Consider the following 20,661-nt stretch of genomic DNA (forward strand, 5'->3'; position numbering starts at 1 on the left):
AAATATTTCTGTGTTATTTAATTATCATAAACATTGTAATAAAATGAGTTGTAGGTATATTGCTCACATGTAAATGACAAGAGTACAAAAAATTTCATGCCTCTAAATATTAATGGGGAATTTTTAAATTTAATTCAGCCAGATTTTGTACCTTCATACAGACTTTGTTATTTTGCTTATTTGTTCTTCTTCTGCCTTCACTATTTCATCTCTCAAAACTATCTATTCGTCTTCTGTTGTTTTTGTTAACCCTCCTTCAATTAATCATTGCGTGATGCTAATTTTGAAATTCACAATGAATCTGGCGCTTTAATTTATCCAGGTCCCAACTCTGTAATTTTCTACCTGTTAACAATTTCTTAAGGTTTAGTCTCCAGTTTCAGTTTGCAATTTAAATCTGATCTTTCAATCTCTTTCTTGCCATTGTTTAAACTATCTGATGCCTTTGTTTAACCTATCTGATGTCTTTGCATAACCTACGTGATACTTTATAATGTCCTCAGAACTCTTCCACAAAGCAGCCTTCTTTCATGAATCTGAAATTAAGTGTATTATGTTATCATAACATCGTAAGTCACTTGCTACCAATGATTAAAAGTTGGTCTGTGCAAAATCCTATCAAATGCCTTCCACTTCACACTTAACCCCAGCCAGGGCTCTATTATTTTCCACATTTGCCTTTTCCTGCTGTTGAAGTCCAATTTCCTATAAAAATTAAATATTTGACTCCTTTTTCTTTGAAAAATACCATTGTAATCAAGTGGGTATTTAACTACCCACAGGTGGTAAACAGCAGCCATTTAGCTTAACTGGGAAGGCAGCAATTTTTTTCAAAGTAGCAGCTTTTCCTTTTATTAATTGGATTAAATTTAGCTGGCATAAGTGTGAATAGCATTAAGCAGTACTGTGTTAGTTTGTTGTTAGTAAACTATAAAGTTTTTTTGATTTCATTGCCTTTACTTGACATTTTTTTACTTTTCTGAAGGTTCTCGTACTTGATGGGATCTGTGAAACTCAGTAAACAAATTAGTAAAATAATAACGTTTGACGAAACTTGTCAGATACATCTAGTCACAAAGACATTTAAGATAACAATCGCTGTAAGGAGTGTTTGACACAATAGTACTCGACACAATAGTACTCTTATATTTCTGGACGATATTAATTATTTCCAAAATGGATCAAAATGATGACTGGTTAGTGCATATATGAGAAGCTGGTGCTGCATGTAATTTTTAAATGTGCAAGTCTGGTCCAGACGGTGTTAATATCCAAATGAAATAGTGTTAGGAATTGTAGTTTATGGAAGGAATGTTATATTACATTGTAATATCACAGTAATATTGGATGAGTGCTGTTCCATGAAGCAAACCAGGAAAACATGATTGTTACTCTAGTGGCGCCACCTGACATTACCATGGAAAGCAAGTAGTTAGTGCAACATTTCTATCAATCACTGTGGCGCCTAATCAGATAGTGCTGTCCTCAGGCATGCTCTCTTATGGGATCACACCAGACTCCACCACATGAACTGGTGCATGGCATGTCGGATCCTGTCTTCTCTGTGTGTTGAGAGCAAAAGACTGAATTTCTTCTTTTCGGCTTCTTTTTCTTCAATTTTTCTTTCTTTCCCCAAGCAGTATTAATGGCATTGAATTATACTTGGAAAAATGTGTGATGAACACAGTGCTGTCTTGTAAATTATTTATTCACAACCGGTTTTGGTCATAGAACATTGTCACGGTGTTGTACATATGAATGAAACGAAAAGAAAACTGTGAACATTGAAACAAAATCCAGTTTTCAAAGAAGCACTCAGTCGAAAACATCAGATACAAAAAACTTTTTTTTACAGTGACAACATCACAGGACATTCATGCCTTTAGATATGAATGAACAACATTGATGATTCAAAAACATAATAAATGTTTAACATAGATATTCAGTGCTGTACTTTACTCGATCAACAATAAGTGAAATACTGGCAGTCCAGCTTACGAATGTGACCCAGGAGGTCACAAGGCTAAGCCAAAGATCATACAGCCAAAGACAATTCATGAACAAAGTAAGCTACAACATAATATCGTTATTTAAGAAGTGTAAATCAGTGAAAAATAAGCTGTGATGAACACAAGGATTTTTATACACACAAAATAGTAAAGTAAACGAATAAAGTCTTTATATTAGTCCTCATTTGTGCCTAGACTACGTACAATGTATCTTAGTCATGTGTAACATAAAAACATATACTATGGCTAATCAACAACTAGATAACAGAACCAGCAAACAAGTAAATATAAATATGAAGTCGTATATCCTTCAAACTGATCGTCAACCTACCACAGGAATAGGTTGGGTGTGGTTGAACTTGAGCACTTAGTACTAGCCATAATAGTAAAAATGGTTGTTGTTACACACACATATTATAATCAATTCTAAGAGAAACAGTGGTCATTTAAGCCATCATAGTTAAAGGGTAATAAACCGAGCTCCCCTCAGAATGAAATATTCACTCTGCAGTGGAGTGTGCTCTGATATGAAACTTCCTGGCCGAGACTTAAACTTGCAACCTCTGCCTTTCCCAGGCATGTGGTCTACCAACTGAGTACCCAGCCATGACTCACGACCTGTCCTCACAGCTTTACTTCTGCCAGTACCATGTCTCCTGCTTTCCAAACTTCGCTGAAGTTCTCCTGTGAAACTTGCAAAACTAACACCTCTGAAAGAAAGGATATTGTGGAGACATGGCTTAGCCAAAACCTAGGGGATATTTTCAGAATGAAATCTTCACTCTGCAGCAGAGCGTGTGCTGATGTGAAACTCCTGGCATATTAAAACTGTGTGCTGGATCAAGACTCGAACTAGTGACCTTTGCCTTTCATGGGCTAGTGCTCCACCAACTGAGCTACTCAGGCACAACTCAAGACCCATTCTCACAGCCTTATTTCTGCCAGCACCTCGTTCCCTCTCTCCCAAGCTTCATAGAAGTTTAACTGCGAAACTTGCGAGACTAGAGCTTATGAAGGAAAGGATATTGTGAAGACGTGGCTTACTCACAGCCTGGAGGATGTTTCAAGAATGAAATTTTCACTCTACTGGGGAGAGTGAACTGATATGAAACTTTCTGGCAGATTAAAACTGTGAGCAGGACCAAGACTCGAACTTGTAAACTTTGTCTTTCATGGGCAAGTACTCTGCCGACTGAGCTACTCCGGAAATGTCCCCCAGAGTGTGGCTAAGCCAAGATTCCACAGTATCCTTTCTTCCAGGAATGCTCGTCTTGCTAGGCTGCATTTGGATCATTAACATCAATTGGTGTGTGCATAAAGAGTGAGGCGTGTGTGTGTGTGTGTGTGTGTGTGTGTGTGTGTGTGAGCACGTGTGCATGTATAAAAAATCCTTGTGTTTATAATAGCTTATTTTTCACTGTTTTATACTTCTTCCCTTACAACATTATGTGGTAGCTTCCTTTGGACTTATATTGTCTTTAGTTGTATGAAGTTTGGCTTAGCATTGTGACTTGGATCGCACTTGTGTGCTTGAGTGCTAGAATTTCACTTGTTGATTGAGCCAATGCTTTAGTACTGAACACCTACGTTAAATTTTTTTATTGTTTTGACTCTGCAATGTTATTCATCCATATGTAAAGACATGAATGTCCTGTGATGTGGACACTGTAAAATAATAATAATAGTTAGAACCTGAAGTTTTTGATTGAGTTTTTCTTTGGATACTGGACGTTGTTTGATGTTCATGGCTTCCTTTTTGTTTCATTAATATGTAAAGCAATCTGAAGATGGTCTATGACTCAAAATGGCTGTGAATAAATAATTTACAAGGCAGCACTATGTTCATCATGCATTTTTCCAAGCAGCGTGGACTCTATTTGTAATATACAGAACGCTGATACGGCTTGAACTGGACTGTACTTGGGAAAATGGACTTGAGATAACTTGCACTGTTCCTAGTGGCATCTTGTACATAGACCTCCTTTTGTAAATGACTCCATTGTTTGTGTGTATTGATTACTTTTTCCAAAACTTGTATTTATTATCATCATGTACAATCATGTTAAGTGTTGAATTGCACAATCATGCAATCACTGTACTCAGTTGCCAATATCTTGCAGTAGATAATTTATATAACAAACTGGTTAACTTTCTTGTGTATTTGATTGGATAATTTTTAATTTATCCAGTGTCTTAAGAACTGTAATTTTATAAAAAGTGTAACTATCATTTGATGTGGTGACTATAAGCCTTGTCTCTGCTAACAGGTGCAGAAAGTTATTCCAGACTGTGGGCACAAAATATACATATTTTGTTCTGAACAGCCCATACGTAGTATGTGTAGGAAGACGTGTGAAAGGCTTCTTGAATGTGGGCATCGTTGTAGAAGCTTGTGCTGCCATCCTTGCACTTCACGGTGTGAAGAACTCATTCCGAGTCCTATAACTCCTGCATGTGGACATGCTGTTAAAATTCCATGTTACCTGAAAAGATCAGGTTTGATAAATATTTCAATAAGATGTAAATTTCTCTGTACCATTATTAACAACTGTTTAACAAAAAGATGGTAGAATAGCTTGGTATTAATGGGCTATTAATTATTTCAAAATCTAAAAATATTTCATAAGTTTACTAGATTGAAATTAAGTAGTGTTAAAAAGGAAATAAGCATTTAGTCAGTGGTCAGTAGTTCTGGAGATGGTGAGGGATGCATTGTTTTTCTCACTTACACGTGACAGTTGAGCATCTTTTTTTTATTTCCAGTAGAGTTTCTGTTTCTGGTGTCATAGTGAATTGCAGTTATGAAGCTTTACTGCTCCATTTTATACCTTGACTTGATCCATGTTCCTGACAGTCTTCTTTCATGGTGAAATCCAGGGCACGCAATGAAGAATTGCAAAAAATGCCCGTAAACTACTTCTGTTGCTGCCGTTTTGAAGACTGGAAAAGGAGAGACTGCAAGTATTTCAGACATGATGCTCCAGAGGGGCACTGAAAATTGAATGGGCTGATAAAGTAAGTAATGCATGGAAAGTGACAGAGAAAATTTAACAGCAAATTTTGCAGCCAAAGAGAGACTATGTGTGAAGCCTACAATTATTTGCATAGCCAGAGCCTGGGAAAAGATGTATCAAAAAATTGTGGTTATACTCAATCTCAGTAAACAGAACCAAACTTTCCATTTAGGTTCTGATAGATCAGTCCGCTTGTAAATCCGAGGACAACAAGCATAAAGTGTGGGTATTTAATTATGGATTTGAAAATGTATTCTTATAATATATACATGTACTGCCATACTTATTTTTGACCATCTCACACACTCCGAAACAAGCCGTGTTTGAAATGAGTCCTCTCAGTAGTGAAAACAATTGAGACTCCTCAGATCGAATAAGGCAGCAAGCCCTGATCATATTCTTGTCAGCTTTTGCAGTGAATACACTACAGGAATTAAGCATATTTCCCAGCTCATTTTTATCAAGAATTACTCATGCAGCAATAATCCCATAAGGCAGGAAAAATAATGGATGCCTAAAATTACAGACACACATTGATATGGCCCATCCGTTGTTGCATTCTAGAGCATATATTTATTAATTTTGACCATTACCATCATCCTGCATTTAAATATGATTTTCTCAGAGAATCAGGAAAATGCACTTGGTTGAAACATGGGAAGCTTATTTCACTTATGGTGTCTTGCAACTCATGGACAGTGGTAAAATTACGAAAGAAGAATAGCAAAGCATTTGAGATGTGATGTTAAAGAATGATGCTGAAAATTATATGGCCTGGCACATAACTGATAGGATACACTTGAAGACATCAGAGATTGCTGCAATTGTATTAGAGGCAGATAAAGAAGGCAAAAATGGTAAAAATAGTAGAGAAAGACAGATATTGTGATATGCTCAACAAAAAAACGTATTTAAATCTGCAAGCTTTCTGAGCTAGTAGCTCTTTCTGGCAAATACTCTGAAGGGGAAGGAAGAGGGGTGGAGGAAAAGGACTGGTGAGGCTTAGGAAATAGGGAGAGTTTGGAAACGTCACTCAGAAACATGGTAGGTCTCCCCTGACCTGGGGTTCTGTTGACTTCCCCAAATTCTCCGTAGTTCCTAAACCTCGCCAGTCCTTTTCTTTCACCCCTCTTTCTTCCCCTTCAACCCTTTTTCCAGAAGAAGGAACCACTGGCTCTGACAGCTTGCAGATTTAAATACCGTCATATTTGTATTCTGCTGCCGCTTGGTGAGTAAATTTTTTTGTCTATCCAGTTACTTTTTATATGTAAGCTAGAACAACAGTGACCATGTGTTTGTGAGTTGTTAATGTATGAATGTGTCTGTGTGTTTTTCTACATCTGAGGAAGTACTTTGTCTGATAACTTAGTCAACTTTTAAATGTCTGTGTGTTACTCACGACATAGAAGAGGCTTGAGTGACAATCTATCCTATTTCATTGTTATTCTATACAAGAAAAACAGCTACATTGAAAAAATTCAATGATCCTTCTTGTATACTACTGAGTTGCTGTATTTATCTTATTCTTCAAACAAAGCATTTACCTTATTTATGCCACTATAATGTGACCCTCTTTTCTTGATAAGACTCACTGAGAAATTTGCATTTTTAATGTTTTTGACGTGAACTATTTTGAGATTTGCCCAAAAACGTTAATACTATCTGCAGCAAACACTCACAATGTTTACTCAGATTATGTGATGCTGATATGAATGTGGTTTATCATCAGATGCCTCATGAAGTTGCTGCACTAGTTTTGTACTTTGTTGTAATGTAATCCCCACGTACCTCATCGTCATCTACTGTAGCGTACTAATTCGGCGAAGTGTTTTTTTGTGATTGCCGAACATGCAGTGAATTTTCATTTGTTGGTTTAGTGAGTTTAGATATGCATACTGTGTGGATATTTGTTTTTGTCTGCACATTTAATTGGAAGAGGATGGATGCAGCATTTTTGTAATGTGGGGCAACACTGGCAGTTCAGTCACACTTTGTGGCATCTGCTAGTTTGTCAGTTACTCCATGCAGTTGTGCCCCTGTCTCAGAGACACACTGTGCCCCATGGAATAGTGCACAATTGTGTGCAACAATGCAGAGTGGGGCCAGGAAGAGGAAGGGACAGCAGGATAGGGATAGGGGAGGGGGAGTCAGCACAGCCCTGTGGAGTGTGCAGGCCTAGGTGACCAGACAAGGGGGGGAGGGGGGGGAGGAGCAGCGAAGGTGAAAAGGTCAGTTTGTGCATTTGCAGAGAAAGGCATACAATGAGGCTGAGGGGAAGTGAATTGGGAGGAGTTAATAGGTCAGAGGGGGCAAAATCTGTTGAGTGGAGGGTGTGGGGAACTAGGTTACTGTAGGTTGAGGCCAGGAAAATTTCAGAAGTGGCGAATGTGTTGTCATCGGGATTTATTGGTGCGCTCTAATTGTGTGCCACTCTCTGCCAATGCATCTACCAATCTTTTCCTCTTCTCTGCTCCCCATTTCCCCCTCCCTCCACCACAGCCTGCTGATGCTCTGTCTGCCACCATTGTCCTGCCACCTAGCCACTGCACACTCTGTCAGGCTGCACTAACCCTTTCCCATATCTTGCTGTCCCCCGTCCTTCCCTGCCCCACTCCAGATTGCTTGTTCTACTCAACACATTTGAACTGCATTCTGACCGGAGATGGTGGTCACTTGTGTGTGCATGAGGTGTGTTTGCTTGTGTGAATGTGTGTGGGGTGTTTTTTTCCCCCTCTGAAGAAGACTTTGACTGAAAGTTCAATGTCCAGCAGTCTTTACGCTCACCGTTGGTAAAATGGTCCTCAGTATGAAGCAGTCATCAAATGGATTTCACATTTAAACCCAAATTTCATGACCGCTTGTGGAGGGCATTTTCAAGGCGGGGCCATAGCTTCTTTGAGCATCCGATCGAAATGCTGGCTCACTACTGACTGCATAAAAATTCTGTTTAGGCATGCTCCCAGGTAGTGTTGTGATCTCACATCTTTTGAGTATCTGAACGCAGTTGGCCATTGTTGATTGCTGTCATCTGCTGTTGGAGGATTTGTACACATATTCTTCAGCACTGGGATCCAAATGTCATTCGGAGGAAATAACTAGTGTAGAAGTAGATATTCACAGTGTGGACACGGCTATAGCTGGAGAAATCTGTTTAGAAACTGTAAGAATACTGTCTCGTGCGAAGCCTTCAAAAAGTTATATACAGGGCTATTACAAATGATTGAAGCGATTTCATAAATTCACTGTAGCTCCAGTCATTGACATATGGTCATGACACACTACAGATACGTAGAAAAACTCATAAAGTTTTGTTCGGCTGAAGCCACACTTCAGGTTTCTGCCGCCAGAGTGCTCGAGAGCGCAGTGAGACAAAATGGCGACAGGAGCCGAGAAAGCGTATGTTGTGCTTGAAATGCACTCACGTCAGTCAGTCATAACAGTGCAACGACACTTCAGGACGAAGTTCAACAAAGATCCACCAACTGCTAACTCCATTCAGCGATGGTATGCGCAGTTTAAAGCTTCTGGATGCCTTTGTAAGGGGAAATCAACGGGTCGGCCTGCTGTGAGCGAAGAAACGGTTGAACGCGTGCGGGCAAGTTTCATGCGTAGCCCGCGGAAAATTGGCTCATGCCACAACTGGAGACTGACAGCGCCGACTTCATCTTTCAACAGGATGGTGCTCCACCGCACTTCCATCATGATGTTCGGCATTTCTTAAACAGGAGATTGTAAAACCGATGGATCAGTCGTGGTGGAGATCATGATCAGCAATTCATGTCATGGCCTCCACGCTCTCCCGACATAACCCCATGCGATTTCTTTCTGTGGGGTTATGTGAAAGATTCAGTGTTTAAACCTCCTCTACCAAGAAACGTGCCAGAACTGCGAGCTCGCATGAACGATGCTTTCGAACTCATTGATGGGGATATGCTGCGCCGAGTGTGGGAGGAACTTGATTATCGGCTTGATGTCTGCCGAATCACTAAAGGAGCACATATCGAACATTTGTGAATGCCTAAAAAAACTTTTTGAGTTTTTGTATGTGTGTGCAAAGTATTGTGAAAATATCTCAAATAATAAAGTTATTGTAGAGCTGTCAAATCGCTTCAATCATTTGTAATAACACTGAGGAATGCCATACAATGCCTGAATGAGGATGACCGCTGACAAGGCAAATGTGACAGTTGTTTTGAATGTGAAATACTATCATATTAAGATTAAGAACCATGTAGAACTGCAGACATGTAGGAAACTGAATGAAGACCTTTCTGACAAAGTTCTTAGAACTACTATGAAGTTGATAAAAAAAAGTCCTGTATCGAACAGTGTGTTCATAAAAGTGTTCAATTCCATTGTGCGACCACCAAGACTTTATAGATTAGACCAAAAATGCATAAAGAACATGTTACTCTAAGATCTGTAATGACTACCCTGGTGTGCCCATCTATTTGACTGCCAAGTTCTTGACAACATTCTTATGGATGTATGTGGACTGATCGGATTCCTATATCAAGAATTCACCACATTTTATCAGTAAATTAAACAGCATAGTATTCCAGCCAGATGACATACATTAGTTAGGTTTGTTGTGGTATCACTATTTACTGTGGTTTCGCTCAAAGAGATGTTACAACAGCTGAATCAGATTTTATTCTATCGATATTGCAGAACTGTTTAAATATTGTCTCACAAACGTGTATTTCACTTGGAATGATGAGTTCTATCAATAGATGGATGGTGTGGCTATGGGGAACCCCTTAAGCACAGTTATAGCTAATATCTTTATGGAAAAATTCGATTACATGCATTAGAAACTGCCAAAAAAAGGTGAATATTTGTTCCACTATATGAATGATGTATTTGTTTTTTGGAGGCTTGGCAGAGAGGAACTAGGTCAATTTCACAAGCATCTCAGTGGGATTAATCCAAAGATTCAGTTTACCTTGGAGGAGGAGGAGGAGGAGGAGGAGGAGGCAAGGCAAGTGGAGGATTAAATATTCTTGATGTGCTACTTTTCAAGAAAGAAGGTGATTGCTTAGGCCACACAGTTTACTGAAAACCCACACACACAGACTATCACCTACACTGCTGTGCAAAAATCGTAGTGATACACAAGCGCCTGTGAAATCGAAAGTTTTCCTGTCCTTCATTAATGACATTACTGACTGCAAAGGAAAAATCTTGAAAAAGTGGAACGTGTGGTAATTTACAAACTCACCCGGAAGATGCAGAACTACCTACAATTAGCCAAGGATGCTTACAAATTGTTTTCGTAGGTGCTACAAAAAGAATGGTCAAAAAACTACTAGAAGAGCAGAAAGTCAATTGTAGAAGGGGGGGGGGGGGATTGACAGATCATCTGTTGCAGGACATGCTTTGCAGCCAGGAAACCATCACATTCATTTTGACAGGACTCATTTACTGGCAACCACAAGCAGATACCATGAAAGGCTATACAGAGACAGCAGAGAGATTGTAAAACATCCCAGCAATTTCAATGGGAAGGAGGAGGGCTTGTAATTGAATGCCATTTGGATCTCAGTACTGAAGATGATGTGAACCAGTCTTCCACCACAGGGTGACAGCAACACCAGACGATTTCAGTCAACAATGGCCAACTGTGCTCGGGTATTCAAAACATATTACATCACACCACTGCAGGGAACATGTCTAAACAAAATTTTGATGCAGTCGTTAGTGAGCTAGGGTGTTGACTGGACACACCAAGAAGCTTTTAAATGTGAAATCCATTTGATGATGGCATAATAGGCCAGAACATTTTATTAATCGCAACGTTTCTGGCCATGAAAGTTAACATATTACAGTCTTCTCACTGCGCCCATGTGCAATTTAATATGTCATTTTACTGTGAGTAGCAGTGTATCCAAACAACCCGTGTTGCTTGACATACTATCCAAATTATTATTGCAGGCAGTTATTGTATGGGATATTTTAACATAGTATGAGCTGGAAGAATATATACACGTCTGAGAAGAAATGGTTTGGTTATTAAGTAGCTTATTGGGAATAGATAAGTATGGTTCTATTTCTAGCGCAGGCAAATTGGCCAGGAGACAAAGTCCATAAAGAGAAGAAACAGGATATTGAGAGGGAAGATAAAGTTTAAGAGAGGTGAATAGTGGCAACAGGGACTAGAAAAGTGATTTATATACTGTAAATATTAATAAAAATTTGCTGCTTATAATTAAAAGGAAAATTTTGAAAGAATGATTAAAAAAGGACTGGAAAGTACTCATATTATGGGTGAACTTTAACTGCCACTAATATAAACAGACCTTCAATATTGAATACATATATTCAGCATATAACATTCATAAATTTATGTGCATCCTTCTCTTTTACCGCTATTGTGCATGGAGATTGGTATGACAATACTGGTTCCGGATCGCCCCTCCTCTGCTCACACGAATTCTTCTTGTTAGCTTCAGTCCTCTTGATCCAAGATTCTTGGCGCGTCATGGAATAATAAACAGAAAATGACTGTGTTACTAAACTTTGCTTTCTTGATAACACTTTTACTATACAATTGGAAAACACATGTTTTAACAATATTAAATCGGCAGAACTCGCAATACGTCCACCCACTATCACATATAGACACAGACAGATGAAATTAAAGAAATTTATAAAAAAATGAAGAGCATCTTTTTCCTTGTTTTGTTTATGACCTACAGTATCGCTGGTACAAAATAAAAAGAAAAGAACAAGAAAAAAAATAGTACTAATAATATGGTTATTCACAATTGCCCCCCACTGTGCACTGACATCATACGGAGGTGCACAGTGGACTTATTTCTCTTTTTATGGGTTGACAACCCTGGCCGGTATAGGCATAGCCTTTATTTTTCAGCCATTGGAGTTATCCTCTTTGATTATCAATTTATATAGGCATGTCAGCTCCCTTAACACATACATACATAAGTTCTCCTTCCTAACGACATGCTTGCTGTAAGTGCATAGTCCCATTATTGTCAGTCAGTATCTGCCCAGTGTTGAGCTTGCGAAGCATGCGCACGCAGCTCGATAGCCATTACCGACCCAGCTAGCTTTCACGTGTTTAACACAAAGTCAGAGTGCCCATGTCGTGTGTTCATATAGTCTTCACTGCACAAACTCATGAATCTCATGTTTAGCGGCTTGATATCCTTTGTGAAATCTTCAATGTGGTGACAACTGGTTTCCATATCAGCAGTCCGAGGAAAGTATTTCACCTCGTCACTCGCACTTATACAGGGGGGACACTAGACGTACTTCCGACATCCATTGACAAGGTAAGTTTCTTGCCACTTCTAAGACATTGTCGAGCACAGAAGATTCATGTTTTTACAACATTGTCGAGCATATAAAATTCATGTTTTTACGATGTTGTCGAGTACAGAAACCTCATGTTACATGAAGTATTGTCATTTTTTTAACTCATCACACACACACACACACACACACACACACTCACACTCACACACACACTAACACTTTGCAGGGAGGTTTCATATGTTTTTGCACCTTGTTTTTGAGCGCCTTTCAGACCATTGCATTACACAAAATTTCTGTAGTGTCCTTTCCACATACTATACACATGACGAAAGAAATAATAAAACTACAACTACCAAAACAAACTTATCCTATTCATTTGCTGACATGCCATTATCGTTGCTTATATACATTACAGTCTGATTGTCATTTTTTTAGTACATTTTGTTAAATTATAATTTTGTTACAATGATATGAGTGCAATTTTTAATCTTGTTTTGTTTTACATTCTTTATGTAACATTCATACAATAATAGATTCTTTTTTTCTTTTATGGCATAAATTGACATACATTTCATTTCAATTTACTGTGACTTCTTGTTGGAGCATATTTATCAAGTTCAAAGAATTAAAAAAGTAAGCAGTAGTCGCTATAACAGATTCTACATGCTGCTAAAATAACTACACATGGCCTCACCGCTCTAGCTTTCTCCAGGAAGGGTCTACACACTACAGGGTTGAGGAAATTTCATGGAAAGTCATTTATATGCTCAATTATGTCTCGTTACTAGACTTAATTGTGATCCCCAGAACAAAATAGTTTGTTGTTTATAAACACAAAGTAAACCTGATGATACCTGTCATATCGAATATTTATGCACTCAATATTTTTTTGTTATATTCATTGTATTAAAGATAACCATTTTATATGCCGAGGTATACAAAGTTGTATCATCAATACTATATTTTATGTACAATGAGTGTAAAACAGTGTTTATGTAAATAGCGAACGTGTCTAAAAATTTCAATGTAAATCAGGTGTTTCATGCATTCATGAGTAGTTGACGCTCACAGTAGTTAGGTTTCAACCCCTTGATTATTTGGTAGTGCTCCACCTTAGTTCAGCATCGTGATATGCAACGTACTGCAACTGTATTCTTCTACACATATTTTTACACTATCACATTCATACATACCATAAAGTTACAGCTATATTTCCTTGCGGTGTGGCTCTTTCTTATGTTTATATGGTACCAACATTCGACAAGCATTTATCTTTCTTCACTTTAGGACGTGTCAATGCATCGTTCCGTGGAAGATAAAACTTAATACTAACTTAAAACTAAATCTTCATAGATAAGTGTACAGTGGCTCAATGGTCACTAATACCTCTTTCATATATTCGACCATGTATTCATTTACTTCAGTGTGCAGTTGTGCTATTACAAACTCATTTCAAGTCGTGTGTGTGTGTGTGTGTGTGTGTGTGTGTGTGTGTGTGTGTGTTTACTTGCCTTATACATCTGAAAGATAAAGTGTAATATATGTGTGGTGCGGCCTCTTATTCAGCTTGTGACATACGTTGTACTGACTTGTTTACCTGCAGAAAGAGTTTTCTGGTCCCTCAATTCTAATTATTGTGTGTTCTTTCAGTATTTAAATTTGTAAACATATAGATATAGTAACATATCTTCAGTAAATGTTTCATAGTTTAGGATCCCTTTCTGTGTATACAATCCTGTAGCTTATCTTTGTTTGTGTGCAGAATGAGATTTTCACTCTGCATCGGAGTGTGCGCTGATATGAAACTTCCTGGCAGATTAAAACTGTGTTCCGGACCAGGATTCGAACTTGGGACCTTTGCCTTTCCTGGGTTTGTGTGTGTTGTGTATATAGTCGTAGTTCTAGTATAGGCTCTCCTTTAATTTTCGATGTCCTAGTTTATGCAATAGGCTTTAAAAATGCTAGTGCAGGCTGTAGCTCATAGGGTTTGTTTGTTTTGGATGTTCCAACACTTTCAGCTGTGTCTGGCGTGCATGCACTTTTGGTTTGCTGACGAGCTTTCACCCCCATGCACGTGCTCTGCATTGCTCTGTTAATACCAGCGTGGCAGCGGGCTGGGTATTGCAGTGCGTGCTACCGTCTGCTTCACAAGTTCATTCATTCATTTACACTGGGCTACATGCAAGGCAAAGCGTTGTGTTTAAAGTATCATCATCTCTAGACACATAAAAGAAACATTCTTCCTTGTTACATCAACTCACCTTATCATTTACACATTGGACATACAAGAAAAAACCTAAACAAAAATTTTCATCATCAACAGAAATTCTGGAATGTGATTTTCCAGCATCCTAAATCAATATTATTATACATATGTACAACTTAGAGGAGTAAAAATGGATGCATACCCTCTCCTTCAACATATAAACATTCTCAAGTTTTTGTGTGGGTAAAGGCCCTTGTCTTTACCCGTGTTCACGTGTGCCAATCTGTATGCTTTCGGGTAGGGGATTTTGGTAATTATGTATGGTCCGGTGTATAGTAATTGCCACTTATGGTTCAGTTTTCCAATTTTTGTGGATTTGGAATGTGTTCTAAGTATCACCTTTTGTTCTATTTAAAACTATTTCCTTTCTTATATTTAGCCCATGTCTCAAGGTTGATTACCGCTTGTCGTATTTTATCATCCAGTGATGATTCTGTTATCGGTATCTTGAGTAAAGGTTTCTCCCATTTCTCAACCTGTTTGCGATTGAACGTCAGCTCATTTGGTGTAAATCCAGTTGATGTATGGGGAAGGTTGTTAACAACTTGTAAGAAAGGAGTTTTAATATTCAATCCACTTGGTATGTTTATAAGGTATATAGGTCCTCAGAAACTTGTTGAGTTCCTTAAATGCCCTTTCTATGGGGGAGGCTTCGGGATGAAATTTCCATACTAAAATGTGTTTGATTCGGTTGGAATCTACAAACTCTTTCTGTTTTTCTCCCACAAAATATGAGGCATTATCTGTTCAAATGGTTCAAATGGCTCTGAGCACTATGGGACTCAACTGCTGTGGTCATCAGTCCCCTAGAGCTTAGAACTACTTAAACCTAACTAACCTAAGGACATCACACACATCCATGCCCGAGGCAGGATTCGAACCTGCGACCGTAGCGGTCACACGGTTCCGGACTGCGCGCCTAGAACCGCGAGACCACCGCAGCCAGCCATTATGTGTTAAAATGACTTCTGGTTTTCCTAACCTTGCAAAATAATCCTCTTTAATTCGTCTTATAATTGAACTGGCTGTAACTTTCTATATAGCATACAGTTTTATGTATTTAGTGAAAATGGCATACAGGCCTACTATGTATTTTACTCCCCCTTTACCTCTGGGATAGGGTCCATCCACAGCTAATGATACCTTTTCTAGAGGTTTTTTAGCCACAATGGGATGTAGTTCTATCTGTTTGGAGATGCTAGATAGTTTAGCTTTCTGGCAAACAATACACTTCCTTACCACCAGTATTACTCTTTGTCTAAGGTTGAGGAAATAACAATGTTTAGTTATTTTGTCAGTGCATTTTGAAGTGCCATAATGACCCCAAATATTGTGTGTGTATAAGATAAAATTATCCACATATTCCTCTTGCAAACACACACACCATTTCTCTTGTTCCTATGGAAAAAAACACCTTTGTGAATACTGAAAAACCTTTTTTACTTTTTCATCGGCGTTATGTGCAACTTTTGCTCTTACCTTAGTCCAGCGTGTTTCTTCCTGCTGTAATTGCTTCATATGTTTTCACATTTGTACATAGTATGGTTGGAGTGTTTTGTCCTCCCTCAGCATAGCTCTTACTTCATCTTCCTGCTCTAAAAGGTTGTTGAATTCCTCTAAGTCTTGTGGTAGTCGAGAAAGAGCATCAGCTATTATGTTTTGATTTCCTTTTATGTATACTATTTCAAAATCAAATTCTTGAAGATACATACACCACCTGGCTATCCATCAGTGTAGCAATTTACAAGTTAACAAAAACGATAGGGACATATGGTCACAGTACACTTTTGTGTGCTTACTCCCAAAGGAAATATTCAAACATTTTAAAGGACCAAATTATAGACAAATCCTCTAACTCCATGACTGAATATGATCATTCAGCTTCGGATAAGGTGTGACTGGCGAAGCTAATTACTTTAGGAATGAGATTCCCTCCTTCTTCTACCATTTGAAAAAGGCATGCACCCAGACAATGAGAAGATGTGTCGGTGCATAAACAAAATTCTTTTTTCATGTCTGGTTGATAAAGAATATTAGCATTTAATAAGGCTTGCTTAATGTTTCCAAAATTTGTTTGACATTGCTTGTCCCATACCCAAGGTTTGTTTTTCCGGAGCAGACTGATTAAAGCATCACTGTTCATAAGTTGATTGGGGATGAATTTCCTGAAAAAGACACTAGGCCTAAGTATGGCTTTAATTGTTTCTTGTTTTGTGGAATAGGGCTGTTGCTAATAGCATCAAGTTTTTTAGGATCTGGCAGTATGCCTTCCGAAGAGATTATGTGTCCTAAAAATTTTACTTTTTCTTGTCCAAAATTAGATTTTTTGAGATTTGCTGTTACTCCATATTCGGAAAACAGCTTAATACTTGTTCAATTAATCTTAAATGTTCTACCCAAGTGGGTGTAGTGACTAAAAGGTCGTCCATGTATACTGCTACCTTACTCAAAAGTTCGGGCCCTAGCACTCCGTCAAGTGCTGAGATAAATACACCTGCACTTACCCATTCAATCCAAATGGCAATACTTGAAATTTGAAGCTCCTTCCCCCACATAGAAAGGTGGTGTACTTCCGACTTTCTTCTTGTAGTTTTATTTGCCAATATGAATACCGAAGGTTGATTATAGTAAGAAATTTAGCATCATGGAATTTCATAAGCTGTTCCTCTAAATTGTCTGAATGTGTTTGTACAGGTATAATAATCTTATTGAGCACCAACTGCACCTTGCCATGTGGCTTACTCTCAGGCAGCATGAGACTACAATAAGGGGAAAATGGTGTTTGTATTATGTTCCATTCAAGCATCCTTTTAATCTCTTTTCTTACTGCTTCCGTCTTTGTCTATGGTATAGGATATGAGGTAGAACAAAAAGTTTCTTGAGGATACACTTCCATTTTGTACATGAAATCCTTAATAATACCTGGTCTTTTTTCAAATACATGTAGATAAGCAAGTATCAGGTCCCTAAGTTCTCCAGAATGAGATTTTCACTCTGCAGCGGAGTGTGCGCTGATATGAAACTTCCTGGCAGATTAAAACTGTGTGCCCGACCGAGACTCGAACTCGGGACCTTTGCCTTTCGCGGGCAAGTGCTTGCCCGCAAAAGGCAAAGGTCCCGTTCTGCTTGCTGTTCTTCAGACAAGCACTTCGATTCACTTACTTTTGTGTTCATTGTGTCAACTTTTATTTCTTCTGTTGACAACTGTTCGCTACTGTGTGTGTTGACAAACATAACTGGGATTTGCCAATTGCACATAAAGGTCATGAGCAACTTCAGATTTACATGTATTAGTACTTCCCCTAATGAGGTCTATTACAAATATTTCGTTATTAACAGTGAAATGACATTGGCCCTTTCCTATATCAATTTGTACTTGGTATGTTCTAAATGTATCCATACCGATTAAAAAATCAACTATTAATTTCTCTACTATCATAAAATTGCATCGGACAGAAAACTGTCCTAACTGTATGGGAATACGGCTTGTATCTTGACTCGTTTCGATTTCTGACCAATGGCAGATTGTACCCTGCAATTTTGCACTGACAATGTAGGTATACGTCCACATTTCTTCAATTCTTGAAAGAATCTCTGTGACATCAAATTAGTCGTAGCACCTGTTTCAAGCACAGTGGGTACATCAGGGTCAAATATTTTGGCTTTAATAGTAGCTTGTACCTTGTCTTCTCTCCAGTTTTTCACCGTACCCTCATTACCTTGATATGGATCATCTCTCAAATCATTACCATAATCGTATCTGATAAGCAAGTCTCGATCAAGCTCATGCCCCCACTCCTCTCCAAGGTCACAGAACGGAGGCCTACTGTGAACATTTCAAGTTTTCTGGCATCTCAGTGGCAACGACCTCTAGGTTAGGCGTAACTTCCACTATGTTGACCCTTGGTGTATGGTTACGCCAGTTATTGTCCTGAGAGGCTCTTGAATGAAATTCTCTTTGCTTCTGTGTATTATTCAGCATATGTATGTTACTTTTATGGCCGAATTCTGCCATCTGTGGGTTATTTGGTGGTCTGTTATTGTTTTGTGTTTGCCAAGCAATTGGCTGATTATTGCCGTAGCTTGTGTCTGTACATATTGTACAGGCTGGCCATACACTACTCGCCCATTGTAATTGTTTTTGCTAATTTTTTGCCCATTTATTTTATATTTGCCTTTGTATTGACGGCTTTCTCCATTGCCGTTGTGATTACCGTTACCATTACCATAGGTCTGCATGGGTTAAGATTGCCATCCATGTTGTACTATGAATGCGTTGTTTACTTGTTTGCGTGATGACATTGTCAAATACATGCTTTCTGTCATTTTATTACATCCTCTTCACTGTGGTGAGTATGGAAAGTAGCCTCTTCCATCGAAGATTTGTAGTTGTCAACCAAGTCTTCACTTTCCTTGTATGCGAATTCTCCATTATCGAACTGTACCTCCTGGATCCATATAAATGACATGGCCATTTCTGCATTTTTTTCTTCTTGGGGAAGGGTCATAATTCTCGACTTTATGTGTTACTTCCAACAAAAGCAAAGCATATGATACATCCAGTATAGTGTTTAAGCAACATTTATGATAGTCTCACTTTCTGAACAGGGATAAAAATTCATATCAACTCATGGGCTGTATCTCACTGGCAGGTGCTTGCAGTCTTTTCCCTGGCTATCCAGGACCTGTATGTGAGCCAACTATCCTGCTTCTTTGTTCCTGGTGATTAGGTGTTTCAAGAAGTCATCCTAAATGTCATCTCGTTGAAATGGTAATGAAATATCCATTGTCATTCCAAACTCTCAACCGTGGAGTAAAAAGAACAGTAGTGTTTTGTATCGCTGTGTTGCATGCAAATTTCACAAACAGACAGTATTGTACCCCAGTCTCTCTATTCGACATCAAAACATACATTGAGAGCATGTCTGGTGGTGTACGATTAAAGACATTTAGATGTTGACCCTGTCATATGCAGTTGTATTTAAAATGTAATCTAATGGATTTTAATGCGGTTTACATTGGCACAGTGACAAAGGCCCTCAAAAGTCTTGCATTTTATCATTTTACATACGGTACCCACATCTGTGTTGTGCCTGTTCCCACAACATTCACAAGTAACCTTCAATAGAGATACCATTAGATGGTGCTCTTCCACACTAATGTATGGAAGATAAACTGTGTGACTACAGTTTTTCACTGTGATGAAGGTAGCTTGAAAAATGTGCGAAGGGGCAAAATTGGCTAATAGTGAAAAAGCACGAATGAAGTTTTTATTTCAGAAATAGAAACAGACTATGAAGGACAATGACTTTCCTCATCATATTACTAAAGCATTCTGTGAGACCACTCATCTGTAGGCAGCAGGCAGTGGTAATCCTGTGGATGATTTTGCAGCGTGAAATTACCTCTGATATTAGTGTCAGCTGGATAGCTTTTCCACGATCAGAGATCATTTCTTAGGGTGTCCCATGCTTCAAAATCATGTCTCCTACAAGGAACTATGCAATTTCCAGAGCTTTGGCAGTCAGCACAGCTCTTAGTGTACTGCAGCCTCTGGCAGTTTCCAGTGACTAGAGGGAGTAGTGTAGTGGTGGTGTGCCAGACTCTCACTCCCACTTTATTATTGAGCTTACATGGAGTTGTTTCGCCGATCTCCTTTTCAGGATAGCTGGCTGCGATTGTCTGCCCAACTTCTTCTCCGAAGATAAGATGCAATTTTGGAGGAATTTTTTATACTCTTAAAATAACTCCGTACACTCAGGATACTTTTAAACCAATCTCACTATATTTTCATTTCCACAAACAAGGCACCATATAAATGATTCATTTTTTGTAAGCCCAACAATTACTGGTCCGACAGATACTCTTACATACTTTATAACAAATACAGTCTAGAAAGCTCTAACAAGTCCGCCATCCGGATCTCGCGAAAGTAAGTGAATAAGTAAGTTTCTTTTCTTTTCTTTAACAACATTCACCTGTTCTCAATAATGACTGATGTCGCACCGTCATGAAGTATGGTGCTCTTGCTCCTTGTGTTGGGCGTGTAACTTCTGAGGTGAGCCCTGCGACTACCTGCCCACGCTGATCAACC

At 38.7% G+C, this 20,661-nt stretch overlaps 1 protein-coding gene across 1 annotated transcript in view; it reads left to right on the plus strand.

The window, feature by feature from the left end:
* LOC126161613 (NFX1-type zinc finger-containing protein 1-like) overlaps window positions 1-20,661 on the plus strand; it is a 392,892-nt gene that overhangs the window by 245,387 nt on the left and 126,844 nt on the right. The window contains exon 11 of the mRNA XM_049917568.1: window positions 4,277-4,505. Within this exon, the coding sequence (XP_049773525.1) occupies window positions 4,277-4,505 (229 nt within the window). The remainder of the gene's footprint in view (window positions 1-4,276; window positions 4,506-20,661) is intronic.

The sequence above is a fragment of the Schistocerca cancellata genome, chromosome 2 (genome assembly GCF_023864275.1).
Source record: "Schistocerca cancellata isolate TAMUIC-IGC-003103 chromosome 2, iqSchCanc2.1, whole genome shotgun sequence".
Lineage (NCBI taxonomy): Eukaryota > Metazoa > Arthropoda > Insecta > Orthoptera > Acrididae > Schistocerca > Schistocerca cancellata.